The sequence below is a fragment of the Mustela nivalis genome (assembly GCF_964662115.1).
Source record: "Mustela nivalis genome assembly, chromosome: 5".
NCBI classification, from domain to species: domain Eukaryota; kingdom Metazoa; phylum Chordata; class Mammalia; order Carnivora; family Mustelidae; genus Mustela; species Mustela nivalis.
Window position 1 is genome coordinate 45,396,007 of NC_139024.1, and position 21,149 is coordinate 45,417,155.

Sequence of the window (21,149 nt, forward strand, 5' to 3'; positions counted from 1 at the left end):
AAACCTTCCTCCCTTATTTATGTTATAAATACGTATTCTATATTTGAGCTTTATTTCCTTCCTATGGCAGTTGTCCCATAGTTACACATGTTCTGTTCTTCATGTTCAGCTTGTGAGGACTCTATAGTTTTTGACATTGGTGACCCCTAATTGCTTCTTGAATTTTTGAATCTCTTTTCTTATTTGGCTCTCACTCTCACTTTCCTGGGCTTCTGCTTACCATCTGACTGTTATTTCACTCACTCTTCTTCAATTCATCTCTAAAATTTGGTCTTTCTTAGCTCTGATTCTTACTTCTTCACTTATGTATAACATAATTTCCATTGGTTTTTTTTTTTTTTGTAGGATTTCAGGGTTACCTCTTTTGCTTTCATATCAGCTCCTATTTTGTTGTTGATGACTCCCAAATTTGTATTGAGGCTAAACGTTTGTCCTGAACTTTAGAACATGCTTCCAGTCCCTTATCAGACATCTCAACACAGATCTCCAGCAGCTACTTCAAATGTTTGTGTTCAAAATAGTTTGTCTTCTTTGAAACCAACTTTCCTCCCTTTTCAGTAAAAAAAAACAAAAACAAAAACAAAACATTTACTGGACCCCAAATCAGATATCTGAATTTTTTCACAATTCCTTTTCCCTTCCCCTTTAATATCCATTTGCTTACCTGGAAATCCCATCAGTTGAGCCTCCTGATCTGAGTATCTTTCTGCTCCATTCATTATCTCCTGTTCCCACTGCCTATTCATTAGCCAGGTTAACCTCATCTGACTCTCAACTGGGCTTTCTACCTTCCTCTTTTCCTGTCTTCTAGTATATCTTTCCAGACAAAAGTAATTGTTCCTTATCCTATGCCTCTGCTTACCTTGAAGATAGAATTTAGTAATCACTGAATGATGTGGTTGACTGTAGAAGTGAAGTCTCATACAATCTGCTAAAATACTTCAAGGACTCCTGTTGGTCCATAGAGTGAAGTCCAAACTGTTCAGTCATGTGTGAGATCCCTCAGTGGTCATCCCCTAGCTCTTTAGTTAAGTTCCTCCTAACACCAGCCCACAATATACCTAGCCCCCACACTACCACAGTTCTCCAAGGACTCACCACCTCTTAGGCCTCCCTACTTTGCACACTTGGTAAATATGTCCTACTCACTCCTCTCCCATGGAAGAACCGACTTTAGGATCCTCCCCATGGAGTTTTTCCTAGTACCTCACTCTGTTCTCATAATGCATTGTGTGTATAGCAGTATTTACAAACAATTATTTTGGGTGCCTGCTATGTTCAGACGCTTTAAAACCCTTATAGTAGTCCTGAAAGGTAGCAATGATTACTTCCCATTTTAAAGATGAGGCCCTAAGTTAAAGAGGCATTTAATTTGCCAGAGTTGTACAACTAGTCAGGGCTAAGCTAGCCCCTAGACCTGGGCTCTCTTTGCTCTCTCTTGCTGCCTCTCTTTGCTCGTTTCATATATGATTTTCTCTATTCTCTGAACAGGCATTTGTCTCTTCTGACCAGCAATATGTTTCTGTATCCCCAGAGCCCAGTTCAATAACTAAATGAATAGAAGAGTTTGTGACTGACACTGAGTTTCAAGTGTAAAGTAGTTCCATGATAGAGTCTTAGAAAACAGTGTCACAGCTTAGTGATTTTTCTTTTTTAAAGAAACATTTAGCATAATGTCAGTCAGAGAAAGACAGTTATCATAGATCTCTTTGATATGAGGAATTTGAGAGGCAGGGCAGGGGGGCTTATTAGGGGAATGGAGGGAAAAAATGAAACAAGATGGGACTGGGGAGGGAGACAAACCATAAGAGACTCTTAATCTCAGGAAACAAACTGAGGGTTGCTGGGAGGTCGGGAGGAGAGGGATAGGGTGGCTGGATGATGGACACTGGAGAGGGTGTATCTATGGTGACTGCTGTGAATTGTTCAAGACTGATTGATTCACAGACCTGTACCCCTGGGGCAAATAATACCTTATATGTCAATTAAAAAAAAAAAAAAGAACTGTTTGCTTATATTTTGGGTTATGGTATGGGGGGGTGTCCATTTGTTCAACAATTGTTTATTGTCCACAGTGCTCTGCAAAGCTTTGCACAGAAAACAGACATTCACGTGACCGTTTCCATCATCAGGCAGCTTTGGTATGGTAGAAACTTAACGACCCATACACATCTAACCTGAATAATCACCAGGAACGAAATGCTTCAAGTTTTAAAGCAGCAGGAGGCCACATGGGGCTTCATTTAAGGGGACCAGGAAAGATTTCCTGAAGGATGAGTAGAATTCTAATAAAGGAAAAACATTGAGGGAAGGTGTTAAAGTGAATAGGGATGATGACTAGAATTTAAAATAAAGTAAAAACTAGGCCTGGTCTGGTCCATTTATAATTTGGAACAGTTACTGATACCCTCTAGTTTAGAATTTATTTCAGACATGGATCATCAACTTTTTAAAAACTTTTTTTTTTTGTAAAATACAGAAATGCATAAAGCAGATGCATAGTTGCATGATTACTGAGTGTGGATTTTGAATAAGGAAAAGGATGGGTCTGTGTCTCTGCATTTGTTGCATGGGATTTTCTTGTAGCTGAGTATCATGAGTTCTCTGCAAGATGGGTGTGGCCTGTGAAGGAAGTCTTGTAGTATCATCTTGAGGAAGCCAGACTGTGCTGTAGGAAGCACCAGCTGATCCTTGAACAATGTCGGGGAGTTAGGGGCGTCGACCACCTGCATAGCCAATAATCTGAGCATAACTTTTGACTCCTCCAAAATCCTACTGCTGACCAAAAGCCTTACTGATAACATAGTCAATTAACATACTTCTTTTATGTTACGTGTAAAATACTGTATTCCTTAAAATAAAGTGAGAAAAGAAAGTTATTAAGAAAATCATAAGGAAGGGCACCTGGATGGCTCAGTGGGTTAAAGCCTCTGCCTTCAGCCCAGGTCATGATCCCAGCATCCTGTGATCGAGTCCTGCATCAGGCTCTCTGCTCAGCAGGGAACCTGCTTCCCCCTCTCTCTGCCTGCTGCTCTGCCTACTTGTAATCTCTGTCTATCAAATAAATTAAAATAAAAAATTTTAAAAAAGAAAATCATAAGGAAGAGAAAATACATTTATAGTACTGGACTATAAAAGAAAGAAAAACCTGTGTGAAAGTGGACCCTTGCAGTTCACACCCCTGTGGTTCAAGGGTCAACTGAGCCACTCTGAAGTCTGCCCCAGTGTGGCTTAGCTTCTTAGCTTCTTTTTCTTAATATGTTGATCTTTGATTGCCTCAGATAATTTTTTTTTTTTTTTTTTTTTTTTTTTTGCTTCAGATAACTTTTTCACAGCACTCACCACTTTCTCTGAATGCTGGGCAGCCCATCTTGGCTACTATATAAAAAAAATTTTTTCCCCTGAGGTGCAGCTGGAATCACACAGATAATATGTCAATGTGGACAGTGAATGCATTTTAAAGGTTTACTCTTATCAACTCAGGTCACATAATAGTAATTCAATGCATGCATGGTATTTTTTTGAAGCTTAGGTAAGTGTAATGGAATTTTTTTCTTTTGTTTTTTTTTTTTACTATTTGCTCTCATTCTGCCACTTCGGTGGCAAATATATTTATTAGCACTCATCAAACTTAAAATCTAAGTGAAGTATGCATTTAGCTGCTTAATGTTTCAAAGAAATACATTTATGTTATTGCCTTCACTTGGTGTATCAAGTAAGCTTGCGTGTGTTTGAGACATTGTACTAGAAAAGAAGAATTAACAAGAGACTTAGCTTTCCTGGAGTTTGTAATTTTAAAGAATGACATCGGTACCAGAAAACATAAAATTCAGAAGAGAATTCAATGGAAAAAATAAACTTAAAAAAAAAAACACAAATGCATTGGCTAAATCATGTATTTGTGTGTGCATGTGCAAAAATATTATGGCCTAATTTTTTAAATTTGGTTGTTAGCTATTGTCAAAGCAATTTTGGGACTTCTGTTTTAGTAAATAAGCTTAAATGTTTAATATTTGAAATGGCGTTCTGTATGTAATGATTAATATTATTGTTGGATTTCTTCTGCTTTTGTAGATTTGATCCAGGCTACCAATGAGACCAATGTTAATATTCCTCAGATGGCCGACACACTCTTCGAGAGGGCAACAAACAGTAGCTGGGTGGTTGTATTTAAAGCTTTAGTCACAACACATCATCTCATGGTGCATGGAAATGAGGTAAATGAAGTAAACTTAACTTTTCTTGTTTTGGAAGGGAGGCATTTATGGAAGGCTCTTCTACTTTTCATTAATCAGGAATATATGTTCAAAATCATCGAGAGTACAATTTTAATCTTCTGTTTAGCTATTTTTTTAAAAAATGTGAAGTTAAACATTCTCTTGGAGACATTGAAATATTAAATACTACTCGTACCTAAAAGGTATATACCATATAAATACATTAATGGGCAAAATTGATAGAAGAAAGAAACAATAAAAGTATTTTTCCCATTAGGAACAGTCTTTTGTACCTTTAAGTGAAAATTGCTTTCACAAAAATACTTAATTTTGGAAAATATTAATAAAATAAAAATTACCCATTTTATATGGAATACCTACTGAATCATATTAAACTGCAGTGTTTTGGTTATATAAAAAAATGAATGATCATAAAATTTAATTCTAATTTAGTGAGTACTTTTCAGTCTTTTTTCCTCCTCAAAGAAAGCAGACTAGGAAACTTTATAATAACTAAGTAAAAAAAAAAAAAATCAGTGAGAATCTGCAATATCCTTTAGCATCAGAAATTGTTTAAAGATATGATGTGGGAATATTGGTTTTAATTTTTGGTTTTTGTTTTTCAGAGATTTATTCAGTACTTGGCCTCTAGAAATACACTGTTCAATCTCAGCAATTTTTTGGACAAAAGTGGATCCCATGGTGAGAATATGTTCTCTAAATTTTTGGATAATGCTTTTGATACAGGGTTTTGTTTTGTTTTTTGAAATGAGGTTTATAATATATAATTAGTATAGCTGGTAGTTCTGTTGGGTATTTAAGAAAAAATATTAAAGTAATTAGTTACTTTGTAGAGCTTCAAAATATTTAATTGTTAGAAAACTCAGCTTATAAATCACATATTTTACTTTTTGTCCTTTTCAGCATTTACCTTAACAGTCAATATTCTAGACCCACAGTTGTTTGTTTATGAAAGTACAAAAGGCAATAAAAGATACTTTCCTAATTTAAAAAAAAAGAGATTCCAGTCTTAAACATTCTTTGTAAATTAGTAAATTTAAACTATGGTCATAGGCTCATTCATCGTAGTTACTGGTCGCCTATTATGTATAAGGTGAGCACACCAAGCAAATGGATAGTTCTCAGAAAGCTACATATATTAAGCCTGAAACAGCATGTTAGTTGAAATGGTGAACAAAAATGCAAGGAAAATTCAGAAAAGACATTCTCTATTTGGATGGTAACATAACGAAATTGAAATGTCTTGGAATGTCTCATGCCTGAAGTATTTTTGCTTGCAGTAAGATTTTAAGTGAGGATTTTCTGCTGCCTTTATTGACTTCATTCTAGCATTATTTACATTGGGAGAGTTTTTTTTTTTTAAATTGGTACTAATTGAAACACAATGGAAGGTATTGTATTAATTAGTTTTACTTCTTCTGCCCCTTCCCCCAGGTTATGATATGTCTACCTTCATAAGGCGTTATAGTAGATATTTGAATGAAAAGGCTTTCTCTTACAGACAGATGGCATTTGATTTTGCCAGAGTGAAGAAAGGGTATGTTTTTTTCTTTCTCATATTTATTTGAGAGTAAGTCTTTGAGGCATACTTGACTTAGCTAAAGCTTAGATGCCAGATAATTTTGGTCATGAAGGCCCAGTTTATAATCACCTGAAAAAAGAGACTCAATAGTATTACAGAAGTTAGCCTTGACGTTGTAGTATACGTTATTTTATTTATATTTGCATGCAGAAAATCTGATTCACTGCTCAGAAGTGACATGGTCTAACATTTTATTTGTTAAGTTCAAATAAAAATTCTTAAGCTCATATATTCCTTTAAATAATTTTAAATGGAGAGAATTTAAAGTTCATTCAGAGTTCAAAGAACAGTGGCTCTAGTTTACAATGGTTATTTCAGTGTGTTTTGATTGAAGTGAAACTGAACCATGTATATGGTTAAATCTGTTCTTGAGAGGTAATAATGTCCTAGTATCACACACACACACACACACACACACACACACACACCCCATAACTGAACAGATTATTAATACTAACCATGGATTGACAAAACCTCATTGAAACACTTATATTTTAATTCATAATTACCATTTATTTCCCTCTAAATAGTTGTTGAATTTAATCAGAAGTGTTCAGCCATAAACTTGTGGAAATCTTGTATCTGTTCCTGACTTGAAATAATGGCAAGGTATTGTGGAATGTTTAATATTTTAGTCTCAAGAATTCACACAAAAAGGCAACACTCTATTTTTCTAACAGTGACCCAGCCTTAGCTTTCAATTATGTTTTAATTATGGTGCTGAACAATATAAACTTGTGTGTTCAAAATAAATTAGTTTCTGGTGGGTGAACATTTTACAAATTTAAGGTTTTTATGTCATCCCCTTCTCCTTAGAGATGATTCTAGTTTCCATGTCTTCCTCTGACTTCCTACATGGCCCCTGGCAGCCATAGCTGATGTACCCAGCTGCATTGTAGCCTTTCTTCAGTAGGTCTATAGCCTTCTTAGAAACTTCTGCATCCCATAAAGAGGCACACAAGGATACTTTGGGATGCTTTCCCTACACTTGAAGTGGGAGATGCCCTGAAAGTTGACATTTTTAGCCTTTTGACATGAGCTGGGTATTTCCTCAACTACTCTAATAACTGCCCAGCTGGACCGTCACTGGTGGCAGAGGCTCCATAAGGGGCCTGTGGGCAGACACGGGTTCAGTGCCCTGCCTGATGCACCCTCTCCCATGAACCTCCAGTTGTGTCCTCCGCAGCTGGTTAAACTATCTCCTTTTGGCCAACCTGTGCCTATCAGCTTGCATGTTTCTTCCCTTGAGAGTTAATAGTATACACTCTGCACTCCCAGTCCTACAGGTTTTGAAGACTTCTAAGACATGTGTTCTCTCTTTCTTAAAAAACTAACTGGCATTCACAAAACTTACACCTCTGTTACAGATTTGGGAAAATCCATCCAGTAATTCAACTGATCTCTTTTATCCAAACCACTGCTTTCTTCCTGAGGGCAGTGCAGAGAGGAAGAAAGCACTGCCCATGTGCTTGAGGAATAAGAATGGGGAAGAAGAAGTAGTGTAGAGGGGGGAGTCAACTACAGCCTCTTAATATCTCTAAATCCTCCCACAAGATTAACAAGGAAATGGAGGGAGAGCAGCTTGGAAGAATGCACGCGGTCTCGAATTTTCTACAAACAAGGAAGTTGCATCTTTTTCTTTTTCTTAAACAATTGTAGGGCCGATGGTGTAATGAGGACAATGGCTCCTGAAAAGCTACTGAAGAGTATGCCGATACTACAGGGACAGATTGATGCACTGCTTGAGTTTGATGTATGTACCTCCCTAGATAACGTGCCCTACACAGTTAGTCCTGTCTTCTGTTTGAAGGTGGGCTCCAGGTACACCTGGAAATCTACTCAGGAAGCAGATTGAGATGTCCTTCATTTTGATGAACCAGATGAACACTTCGTGTAGGCTCCTAGCATGGTAGAGATGACTGTGGTTATCCAGATTGTCTGCGCTGTTTCCTGGGTGTTTACTTAAGTCGTGGAAAACTACAAACGTTGCATTCCTGGAACCTTATGTTCGGAGCAGGGTGATGGTCTCCTGTGGTGTTTAACAGGGTGAAGTAGCTGCAAGATGGATCTTTAGCCACGATAACTAACTAGTTAAATATCTTAGCCTGCTTTTAGAAGCCTTTTTATATAGACTGCTTAAATGACACCATCCATCAAAGAGAATTGTTTTTGTCTGGTCATGGCCCTTCCTCCTGGCAATACCAACACGACATGTCTCTTAAAACCATACCCTTTTCTTGAGTATGGTGGTAAATGCCCTAGCTTGCATGTGTGGTACGATAGATAGAGAAGCCCCTGTTCAAAAGAAGTGTAAGCGAAACTGGGGAAATCCAAATAAGACTAGTAGATTATAGCAATCTCAATATGCTGGTGGTGCTGCTGTATAGCACTTTTGTAAGATGTTATCTTTAGGAGAAACTGGGTAAATCGTGCATAGCATCTCTATATATTTTACTGCTGCCTGTGGATTTGTGGTTATCTCAAAATAGAAAGTTCAGATAAACATATCTGATTCATGAAAATAAAATATTTTGACAATGTAAGAAGATTTATAGAACATGAAATAATTTCTTAGTAATCCCTTGAGACATTTTCATGTACCCTGAGAAAAATTGTCATTTGATAACATGTAATTAACATGTTACATTTTTATCTGTTTCTAGGTGCATCCCAATGAGCTAACAAATGGTGTCATAAATGCTGCATTTATGCTTCTTTTCAAAGATCTTATCAAACTTTTTGCTTGCTACAATGATGGCGTTATTAACTTACTTGGTAGGTAGAACTGCTGAATGGTATCTTTGAATAAAGACTATATCAGAATGCGAGGATTTGGATACCGTAGCTTTAATAGATAAATCTAAATATATGATTTGTTCAGGTCACATTTCTCTATTCTTATATCAGTCAAGATTAAGTGCAAGAAACAGAAAACACTCTAGATGTTTTAAACAGGAAGGGATTTCCATGCAGGGATTTTAGTGCTCAGTAAAATACTAGAATGATTGAAGTTTCTAGGCTTTGCCTCTTAGAATAAGTCCTAGTAAGTCCTGCTCCACTGTGCTCACAGCTACCTCTGATGCTACCCCTGGTGACGGATAGGGAATAAGAAGCCACTGCCACCTCATTAAGTATAATAGAAGAGCCACTCCAGCTCCTAGGTTTCTGGACCCATGTACTCTAGCTGTGGTGAACAGTGGCCCATAGACTGACCAATGGTTCATAGCATATACTAGAATCTCTGACTCTAAAGGTATCTTCTTAGAGTGGGTTTAAAATAGTGTCTTCTGTAGACTGTTCCATCATTATGTAAGGTCCGCTATTTCTGGAGGAAAGGGACTCGTGCTAAGACTGACAAATCCTGTGGGGTACGTCTCTTGTCTCACTTCTTGTGCAGCAAAATAATATCGTGTGCGATACCGTGACCGAGAGTAATTTCCCAGATGGTGGTACTGGCAAAGCCGTATGGGCAGAGGTGATAAATCTTTACCCAAGATAAACTAACTATTCTGGAATAGAGGGATCACTGCTCTTTTCTCTGGTAAAAAGAATTAATCTTTAACTTGTTACTTGGTGGATGACTCTATAGTCCCTTGGTAATGACGCCATGACAGAAGCTCAGGGATGATCTCGGGCATTGACCCACTGGGGACTTAGCAAGGATGCAAATATATCAGACTATGTTCCTGGACCTATTCATGACTTCCATTTCTGACGTAATAGGCAATATGTTCATCAGTCCTTTTATCCCTGGATCACTGAGAAACCTTTTGTGGCATATGTGCTTTAGTCTACCTTTGTATGGAATAAAAATTGTCTCCTGCTCTTTATCCATTCTGAGAGGTCCACCCACTACCTTTTCTCCAGCCCTTCTTGTTACCAACCTTCCAATTTATTTTATTCCAAGTCCCTGGTCATTGAGTACAGCAGTTAGTCATTGCTCATATTTTGGTATAGTTCCATTTGTCTCACCATTTTTTAAAAAATTTTATTTATTTATTTGAACCAGAGATAGAGATCACAAGTAGGCAGAGAGAGAGGGGGAAAGCAGGCTCCTTGCTGATCAGAGAGCCTAATGCAGGGACTCGGTCCCAGTATCCTGAGGTCATGACCTGAGCCGAAGGCAGAGGCTTAACTCACTGAGCCATCCAGGCCCCCCTCACCATCATTTTTTTTTTTTTTTTAGATTTTATTTATTTATTTGACAGAGAGAGATCACAAGTAGGCAGAGAGGCAGGCAGAGAGAGAGAGAGAGAGAGAGAGGAGGAAGCAGGCTCCCTGCTGAGCAGAGAGCCCGATGTGGGACTCGATCCCAGGACCCTGGGATCATGACCTGAGCCGAAGGCAGCGGCTTAACCCACTGAGCCACCCAGGCGCCCCATCATTTTTTTTTTTTAAGATTTTATTCATTTATTTATTTGAGAGAGGGAGAGCACACATCGGGGAGGAGCAGAGGGAGGAGAAAGAGAATCTCAAGCACACTCTGTGCTGATGTGGAACTTAATCCCACAAACCTGAGAACGTGACCTGAGCTGAAATCAACAGTCAGATGCTTAACCAACTGAGCCACCCAGGCGCTCCAGCTCACCATCTTTCCTATGATATAAATTGGAAATCAAATAGATATACTGCTTTGAAGTTTGGCCTACAGTAAAGGATTTCTTTCTTCTCTCAAAGTCACCTGTTTGGCAGGATAATGACTTAGCAAGCCACTTTTAACTAGTGCCGACACTGGGTACCTGGTTGGTTCAGTTGGTTAAGCATCTACCTTCTACGTCTACCTTCTATTCGTGATCCCAGGGTCCTGGGATCGAGTCCTGTGTTGGGCTTCTTGCTCTGCAGGGTATCTGCATTCTGCCCCCCTCCCACTCATTCTCTCTCTCTCAAGTAAATCAGGTCTTTTAAAAAATAAAAAATAAAAATAGTAATAACTAGTGCTGGCATGAGAAACCATCTCTAAACCAACCTTGAATTCTTTTTCTCCTCAGACCCGTGGTCATGGGGAACTCCCCAGAGACCAAGGGTATGATTGGAGAGAGATGCAAAACAGAAGAGTAGGTACAGTGGGAATCTGAGCCATCTGTTTGTACAACCCACATGGGTATTCAGGATTGCCTTGAGGCTGACCGCTTCTATACCACTTTCATTTGATGATAGAGTGTTCTTGTACTTGTCCAGCTCATGGGTATGTATATTAGATAACTAACACTTGAGGTCTTATGATCACTCGATATTCTATGGTTAGAATCTTGGTCTCTATAAGCAAGCCAAGAACAGTTTTTCCAAAGGAGATTAGTTGCTGTCTGCAGAAGACATGGCTCTGCTCCAAAGCACTAGAGGTTTCCACTGTATTTTCCTATTGGAGTATGCCAGATGCATTCTGCAGCATTTGGATCTCCTGCAGGCACTTTGAGTACTTTCACATCTTCGGGAACAAAGGGCCATGTGGTTCCAGTTTGGAGCAGTTGCAGAGCCTTCCTCTGATCTGGATCCTACTTGTGCCTGATACCACACCTGATACTCTTTTTGGAGCAGAACACATACATGTTGTATGTTACCTCTAAAACTAAAAAAGCTCAGCAAACCTCTGCCTACCTATTTTAGTTATAAGGGTTGCAAGGTGAGGCAATTTGTCTTTCACATGGAGGGGACCTTTGGACCCTAAGACTTTGTTGATGAAGCAGGTCTCTGAACTTTCATAAATACTCTCTCCCACCCCGTGACATACATGGGACTTATCAGGGCACCTCGCATAACTGAAATTCTTGCCCACTGGGTTCAGTCAGCCTGATGTCATTAACATGATAACCCATGGGATTGTAATAGCCAGAGAGGTTGATATCCTTGAAATAAGTCAGCAAGCGTATACTGTCGTCACTGCCAGATGAAAGCAAACTACTTCTTGTGGGCTCCATTTATTGATATAGGGATCCAAGAGTTTTCTAGTTTGATAGCTGCCCATCAGGTGTCAAGAATAATGCTGATTAAAAAAAAAAGAATAATGCTGATTTTATGCTGGTAAGAAGAACACATCTAGAAATCTGCAAGTTAGGGTCATCACCTGGTTAGGTTCACAGTAACCTATTGTAACTCTCTACCTACCTTCCATTTCACCAACCAGATATACAAGCTAACTGAGGAAATGGTAGAATTGCTACCCCTGTATCTTTCAAGAGGTCAGGAAACCAGTGTGGGGACTCTGCCAGTTTCAAAGTGTTTCTTTTCCACCTGTATATTCAGGTTAACTGGGGAAATGACCACTGATAGTTGTGTACATCCATTGATCTCATTTTCTTTTATCTCCTACCCCAAAAAGCTTCCACTCAAGTTGGTAGAACATAGAGTGAAGTTCCTAGGAAGTCCCATCAGTTTAGAGTTAGTGGCCCTGAAAAGTCTCGGTATAACCCCTTTCCCTGGGCCTACTCACCCTAAAAAAAGGTCTCTTCTGCAGAAGAGGAATAAGTGCTCTTGGCTGAGTTTCAATGACATTTCTCAAGATTATTTGGAGAGCTTATTGAAATTCAGAACTCTAAACCTTAACCCAGAGTTCCTAATTCAGTAGGTCTGGGGTTGAGCCTGAGAATTTGCATTCCTAATAAGGTCCGGAGTGGTGCTGTTGCTCCTGGTCTAGGATTTCAGTTTGGTAATCACTGTATTAGAGCTACTTCCAGTTGCTCCAGCTAGCATTTCGAATCCATGTTTTTTGGCATGTTCACCCAAATTGAAAATTATCAGTTCTGTCACAAAATCTAATATAATAAACTTTCCTTCCTGTTCAGAACCTTTATAATCCATATCAACTCTCTACATTCTTATCAATAATGGTTGCCAAATACATAGGGAAAACTGTAAGATGCCCAGTTACATTTGTATTCAGCTCAACAGGAATTTTTTTTTAATATTAGTAAGTCCTATGCAATATTTGGGACATATCTGTGCTAAAAAGTTATCTATTTACAATTCAAATTTAACTTAGTATCTTGCATTATCTGGCAGCCCTACTGCCAACAGAAATTTGCAAGAACTTGGACTTCTTTTAGCATGTATATTTTTTCCTCTTGGGTTAGACTTTTACTAGTCTCCCTTAGCCATGCAGGGATTGCTGCCTTCTCAACCTCATTCTAGGTACTGAGGCAGTTGGCGAGGGGACAGGGATGATAAATAAATGGATTGGACATGAGAAAAATTTTCATTCCCTCTTTAAAGGTGGCTTGATTACAGCCACCTTTACCAAGCAAGGCAGGACCAGCCTTTTCAGACTGAGAAGGAAAAGCTTCTGCTAGCAAGGGTGGCTCACTTTGATTTGAATCTACCCAAGCAGTCTCCTTTCTAGTTTTTGTTGTTGTTGTTTTGTTTTGTTTTTTTATTATGTTTAGTTAGCAACTATATAGTACATAATTAGTTTTGGATGTGGTGCTCAATGATTCATTAGTTAAGTATAACACCCAGTGCCCTCCTTAGTACCCATCACCCTGTCCCTTTCTAGTTTTTCTTCTCAACAAATATCCTTTCACAAAGGAAACTGTGGTGAGGCTAGGGATTTAACTTAACCATATACATTGTAATTCAGAAGCTTATGAGATTAGACTCCCTGACTTTCATTGATGACAGCCCTATGTCTGCAAGAGATAAGATTATCTGAGGGCAGTTTTGGAGTAGCACTGTCTGGTGCATGAACCAATAATTTAAAATCCTGTGTTGTCATTTTCCTCTGGAGTCAGGAGCAGCCATCCACTCTGCATTCTTCTTGCCTTATTCCCATCATGGTGATCTGTCCCAGCAGCTGCTTGGTCTGGTGAGCTTCATTTTAGCTGCTCATTTCAGAAAACCATAGGTTATGATTTAAGTAATCATTTTGCTCCTACATAGCAGAGACCGTAAGAATCCAATTTTCCGACAGTTGTGGGTAGTTATTACTACCTTCAGATCTAGCCAGTTACATATCTAATCCCAGAGTCCCATCTCTGACATTTTTGAGGGTCTCATTTTCTACAACCACTTCATTTACCCAATACTGTGTTTATTCAAGAAACAGAAACCACTCTCCTCACTCTAATTAGAAAGGGTTGTAAAGTAGGGAGTTGGGTGCTTAAGTAATTATCAGAAGGCTGCAGGAAGTGGTTCCTGAATGACTTACAGAATCATAAATTCTTTTTTTTTTAAAGATTTTATTTATTTATTTGACAGAGAGAGATCACAAGTAGGCAGAGAGGCAGGCAGAGAGAGAGGAGGAAGCAGGCTCCCTGCTGAGCAGAGAGCCCGATGCGGGACTCGATCCCAGGACCCTAAGATCATGACCTGAGCCGAAGGCAGCGGCCCAACCCACTGAGCCACCCAGGCGCCCCCAGAATCATAAATTCTTACACACTGGGGAAGCTTCTACTTCTGAGGTCACCACTTTGCAGTACACTAAAAATAAGAAGCTGCTGCCACCACCTCGGCTGCCTTGCAGCTATAGGGAGGTAGAGCCCAGACACCTGAAGCTATAATCGAGGAAGCAGGGAGTCCCATCAAATGGATGTGACTATAACCACTACTTTTCAAAACTAGGGAAGCTGGAGGTGGACAGTGGAATGCTGCCGAAGGATAATCTTACATTTCTGGGACTTTCTTGTCACAGAAATAGCCAAAAATGTATAGGAAGATGGCTTCTGCCTCAGTTTACTTTCCAGATCTCTCACAGGTCCATCTAACTTACAGAACTGAATTTGCATCCACCATCCTGGCTTCTCATGAGTTTAGAGAGAGAATGGGGGTTGGGTAAGGCAATCAAACTCAGTGCTCTTAGAGATTTTGCCTTACTGGGGAAGGATACTTGTTCTTAATCGGTAATCCAACACTGTATTACCTTTATTTCAGGTGAGAGTGTTTATTAGTAAACCAAAATAACTGATCTTCCCACTCCCTTTTGTGGGCCTATCTTACTCTTCCTTACCACTCATAAATGTGAGTTTTTGCTAAGGTTCATTTCTAGCCAGTTATTTTTCTGCTTTTTGTGTATATTTTTCATTGGAAACCCTATGGTTTCCTATGGAGATGTCCTTTTGATGAGTCCCAGGTCTATTATTTCAGTCTGTGACCTTTCTTCCAAGCTTCGGTTTTGCAGGTCTTTCTTTGTAGACACTTAAATTTAGATACTTAAAATTCAGCAGTGTCCAAAACTGAACTCTTGAATTTGCCCTTCCTAATCTCATTTCTGTTGGTATATATAGTCTTTTAAACCTAAAGCCTCAGTTATCTTTGAGTTGCTCATCTTACCCAACTCCATAGCTGTCAGAAATGATGTTCTGCTGATTCCTTCTCATGCCCTCTCACTAGTGTACCCTTGTTGGAAACAATTCTTGCCTCTGCTTTAAGGACATCAAACTCACTGCCTTTAAAATTCATTTAGCAGTTGAACACGTTAAGCTGTGTTTTTCTCCTAGATCTCTTTTACTGCCGCTCTGTTTTATTTTCTCTTTTTGTTGACTTCAGAGATGAGATTATAGTAAGAATGCATTTTCTCTGTATTTTAAAATGATAACCATGCAATATATATTTTTATTTCATCTAATTTGAAAAGGATAGTCTATTGGCTAACATTAGGAGCAGAAAAAGAGTTGTATCTTCATATTAAAGACCTGACTTCAGAAGTGGTAGAGGTGTGCACTCTTACCTTATCACCTTCTGCTATCGAGTGGCTTTCATTCAGCGTTGCTGTTAAATTGCTCTTTTGAAAGTAACACACTATGGTGATGTGTATTATGGAGGACACGTATTGCATGGAGCACTGGGTATTATATGTAAACAATGAATCTTGGAACATTACATCAAAAACTAATGATGTACTGTATGGTGACCAACATAACATAATTAAAAAAAAAAAGAAAGTAACACTCTAGAAGATATGTACACTTACTATCCTAAGTATTTTGAGACAGGTGTGTTTTTTGTTTATTTACTAAGTAGTGCTAGTAATTAACTTTATAAATACATTATGAGTTAGTTTTAATCAAGGACTTCATGAGCAATTCTCTGCATCTCATGTTGGAATCAATGTTGGTGCTGCAAATCTTTGCAAACATTTTATCACTATATTGAAACTGATGTGCAAGTAAGTAGATGCTTTCCTTCTGACTTATGGGCATAAGTGATAGTCCACATGCAAAGCCTCAGTTTATTTCACAGGAATAAGATCCTTTTCATCAGGTTCTTGTTCCTTAGGACAGCTATTCTGTGAAAATTAATACTAATATGAAAAGGGAATTTATCAACACATTATAAAGATGAACTTTACAAAAGCCAAGTTTGGAATTTCATTTCAAATGCTGAAAATCCACATATCTTATCTTTAGTATGAAATAAAGACAGAGGCTCATTTCTGGATGACCCGTCCCCTCTCTCAATAGTATGAATTGCTCCTGGCCCTACCCTAGTCCCTAAGAGGACAAGGGCACCTCACTGCTCCCCCTACATCAGCACAGGTTGCTTTTATGTGTCACTGTAATTGAAACAATGAGGAAATTATAACCTAAAGCCATAAAAATGTCATTACTTTTGTTCCTGAATCCTGAATTACCATGAAAGATAGGAACAATTTAAAAAGCATCCAGAAGAGACAGAGAAAAATTGCTTAAGAGTCTGATACATTGGTTCTAAAAGGAAATTGAGATTATTCAGTTGGTTTCTCTTTTTGTGTTATTGCTGAAGATATGATGCAAAGAAATGACCTTAGTTATAGTAAAGAAAAGTAATTTGGACATTTGAAAGAAATTATTTATGTGAAGATTGTTTAAAAAGAAAGAAAGAGGGGCGCCTAGGTGACTCACTTGTTAAGTATCTGCCTTCAGCTCAGGTCATGATCCCAGGGTCCTGGGATAGAGCCCCACATCGGGCCTTTTACTCGGGGGGAAATCTGCTTCTCCTTCCCACTCCCCCTGCTTGTATTCCCTTTCTCGCTGTCTCTGTCTCTGTCAAATAAATAAATAAAATCTTAGAAAGAGAGAAAGAGAGAGAGAGAGAAAGAAAGGAAGAGAAAAGAAAAGAAAGAAGTATATTTTACCAGAATAAGTCCTTTTTTTCCCCCAAAAGTTAACTGAAAAAGATTTGTTCCCTTACAGCACCAAGAGTCTATGTGTAGCCTTAGAAAACAGGATAGAGCAGATAAAGATTAGATTCAGCCATTTTTTAAAGTTGAAGTGTAGTTGACATACAATATTATATTAGTTTCAGATGTATCAACATACTGATTTGACAATTCTATACATCATCACTCAATGCTGACCGTAAGTGCATTCACCATCTGTCACCTTACAGTGTTACTACAGTATTACTGTGTTCTATATGCTGTTCTTTTCATCTGTGTGACTTATTTATTTTATAACTGGAAGGTCCTACTTCTTAATTCCCTTCATCCTCTTTCCCCATCCCCCACCCCTCCCCTCTGCCAACCACCAGTTTGTTCTCTGTATTTAAGAGTCTTTATTTTTTGTTTGTGTTACTTTTTAAATTCTACGTCTCAGTGAAATCATATGGTATTTGCCTTTCTCCGACTTGCTTCACTTAGCATAATACCTCCTAGGTTAGATTTGGCCATTTTTTAAAAGATTCACATCCTTCTCAAATCTTAAGTGGAAAACAGTATGTGTTTGTTTTCTTGATCTTTTTGCCTCCCTTGAATGCCCTACAGGGGAGGTCCATGTTAAATGTAAAATTACCCAGACTGTCAACAGAAGGTAATGAGTAGCTACCCTCAATAATTAGTTCTTTGTGTAATTATATATTATTAAACCTTTCTTGAGAAAATTCAAAATACTTTTAAGGTAGTAAAATTACATGCTGAATGAAATGAAGAACTTTAAATTATGAAAGAATATAAAAATAGCATGTGTTTCACTGTGTGAAAATATAAAATAATAAAGAATACGAAATCATCTTCAGTTAGGATCCAGAGTTGCCTGGAAGCTATTGTAGACCTTGGCCTTCTCTGTCTCCATCTGCCATGTCAGTAATTATTGACTGAATGAACAATAAATGACTGGCTGGCAAAAAATACTGATAAAGTGCTGGTTTTCTTCCAAACACTTATGGAGAAACTACACTCATGTAATGTAATTATAATGGAATTATAGCACCCTAGTGATTCTGAATTCCAGTCTTGGGAGTGCAAAAGAGAGCAGCAAAAGGATCCTCTGTTCTTCTGTCTGGGAAGCTGAAGGTTGAGAAACAAGATACAATTGTGGACTAGAAAACCATGATGAGTTTGGTAAACCAAATATTTTTCATAAAACTCCCACTACTTTATAACTAAGAGACACATTATAATGTTTGAAAGAAATCTCTTGTGGCCAACAAAAGTATCAATTTATACAGTGTATAAACAATTTTTTTAAAAGATGTTATTTATTTATTTGACAGACAGATCACAAGTAGGCAGAGAGGCAGGCAGAGAGAGAGGAGGAAGCAGGCTCCCCACTGAGCAGAGACCCCGATGTGGGGCTCCATCCCAGGACCCTGGGATCATGACCTGAGCTGAAGGCAGAGGCTTTAACCCACTGAGCCACCCAGGTGCCCCGTGTATAGACAATTTAAAGAATTCTTTAACTTGGAGAAATTTATTGCTTTATGATATATACCTTATTGGTTTATGGTGAGCTAGTAAGAAAGTAATGATGCTGTAGAATGCAGTCATAACTTTTGAGATTATCATCAAATATTTGATGCTGTTTTCTAAAGCAGGGTTCTAGGATATATGGATCATGAGTTAACTTGTGACACTTCATACATTCTACTTCAGGTGTGCTTTTATTATTTAAATGCTTCCCTTTGAAACACCTAGAACCTAACACTGGTCTTAAACTTCACGGTTCCCTTTTGTTTAGGTGCTTTAGAACCTCATAGAGGTTTTAGTGCCTAGTGTTTTGATCCAAACATTCGTTTAAGTTTTAATTAATAGTATTAAGCTTAGAAGAAAATTGAATATTATAGTCTTTTCAAAATGCTTATCTATCTCTTCCAGAAAAGTTTTTTGAAATGAAGAAAGGACAATGTAAAGATGCCCTAGAAATTTACAAACGATTTCTAACTAGAATGACACGAGTATCTGAATTTCTCAAAGTTGCAGAGGTAAGTAATAGTAACCTGTGTTGGGAATATAATTTAAGAGTATTCACGTACGTATCTAGAGTCAGTAATAGGGTTTATAATCTGACAAGACATTCCGTCCCAGAGCCCCAGTGTGTTAGGGTTGGAAGTGATCGCAGAGGTCCTCTCTTCCCAACTTCTCACTCCAACGGTACTTTACACTCCTGCATCCCAATTAGATAATCACTCTGTGTTCAAATACAAGTTTCATGGGTACTGAGCAGATTCACAGCTTTGCAAGGTTGTTCATCTCTCCTCTCCACTTACTAGCTATCTTTGATCATACGGAAGCGCTTCCTTTTTATTGAAGCTTGAAAAAAAAAAGAAGTCCTTAGGAAAGTCCATTTATTTTTCTCAGTGTGTAGAAATCATAAATACAACCTTTTTATTTTGTCAGTGATTTAAATACAATGAAAAAATTAAAGTATCATTCATTTTATGAAGTCTATAAATTGTTTCTTAAGGTTGCCTGTAACCGTACAGTTGGTGTTCCTGAGGTTACCTGTAAGTTGAAGTTTCCTCTTATGAAATCCAGTTATTGATTGATACTGGTACTGGGAGTTATGACATTGTTATTACAGTCCTTTCACAGGTTGGACAGTTGATTCTTATCTTACATTGTCACTGAACAAATTCTTGGGCTGAGTGGAGCGCCATGTGCGAGGAGTTCTGAAGCCCAACAGCAAAGCATACAAGGCCTTGAGCTTGGGAGGTTCATGCCATGGTTTTGCTGTTTTTGCCATTTTGAGAATATAGCACAAGATCACGCATTTTATACACACAATTCCGAAAGCACTCTGGTCCGTACATTTTCTTTCAAATTTCATTTATTCACAGGAATAGTGATTATCACATTCAAATTAGGAGACTGATACTACAAAATACTGCCTCTTGACCTTTGGTCCATAGAGTTCATGATCAGAATAGAAGTCTTTGTTTTTTTACAAATAATCTGGGAAGCAAAGGGTAAGGAATAGTTTATAGGAATTCCATATACATATTTATGTGTATTTCTCTTGGGCTTATTGATGTTGATATGTCTTTAAGAAAGGATAGAATTGCTTGAAACTTTTGGTTTGGCTGCTACACAATTTGACTTTTTTTTATTTGATAAGATTTTCCTATGGTTTAACCCAGTTACCAATATAATCTAGTAAAATTTGCCTGACTTTCTTCTATGGAAAGATCAATTATGCCTACACATCCAGAGCGGAAGATCCTTTCATTGTTCCATTAATTCCTGGTGCATATGCTACCCAGTCCCCCACCTCTTATTATATATGTTAGATAGGTAAGGAGCTGGACATGTGACGGTTGGGGTATACATTTCTCTAATCAGCACTGTAAGGTCTGATCAGCACTGTAAGGTCTTCACAAGAAATGGGGTACTTATTTATTAGCTCATTCTATTTTTAGATGTAAAATTTTATTTCATGTCTCTTGATCACCTCATGTTAGCATGGGCCATTTCAGGCTGTTGAGAAGGAAATACACAGAAATTAGATGTTATTTTGAGAGTCTAAATAACTCAATACAAATATTCTACTTTTATTTGAACACTATGACTAGGGCTTTTTTATAGAATGATACTAATTTACAAAATTATTTTAATAGAATAGACACTAACCTACAATGGGCTAACAATAACCATTTGTTTTCTTTAGTTAAATTATATTGCTTATAATATAGACATTAATTCTTTGAACCATTGTTGAGTGGTTTGTATTGGTAAATACAGAAATTTTTTTTTAATTAAAGATTTTTTTTTTAATTTGACAGACAGATCACAAGCAGGCAGAGAGGCAGGCAGAGAGAGGAGGAAGCAGGTTCCCCACTGAGCAGGGAGCCCGATGGGGGGCATGATCCCAGGACCCCGAGATCATGACCCGAGCCAAAGCAGAAGCCTTAACCCACTGAGCCACCCAGGTGCCCCTAAATACAGAAATTTCTTAATAAATGTACAAAGCGGAGCACCCGGGTGGATCAGTGGGTTAAGCCTCTGCTTTCAGGTCATGATCTCAGGGTCTTGGGATCGAGCCCCACATTAGGCTCTTGCTCAGCAGGGAGCCTGCTTCCCTCTCTCTCTCTGTCTGCTTCTCTGCCTACTTGTGATCTCTCTCTCTCTGTCAAATAAATAAATAAGTAAATAAATCTAAAAAAAAAAAAAAAAAGAAATGTACAAATCTTCTTTCTATACCAAACTGCTC

General features: G+C 38.1%; 1 protein-coding gene across 9 annotated transcripts in view; it reads left to right on the forward strand.

The window, feature by feature from the left end:
- Nucleotides 1-21,149, forward strand: part of SNAP91 (synaptosome associated protein 91) — a 147,830-nt gene that overhangs the window by 45,118 nt on the left and 81,563 nt on the right. For all 9 annotated transcript variants that reach the window (XM_082730685.1, XM_082730687.1, XM_082730688.1 and 6 more), the window contains exons 3-8: nt 4,075-4,217; nt 4,844-4,919; nt 5,673-5,775; nt 7,480-7,573; nt 8,484-8,595; nt 18,818-18,924. In XM_082730685.1, coding sequence (XP_082586811.1) covers nt 4,075-4,217; nt 4,844-4,919; nt 5,673-5,775; nt 7,480-7,573; nt 8,484-8,595; nt 18,818-18,924 — 635 coding nt within the window. The remainder of the gene's footprint in view (nt 1-4,074; nt 4,218-4,843; nt 4,920-5,672; nt 5,776-7,479; nt 7,574-8,483; nt 8,596-18,817; nt 18,925-21,149) is intronic.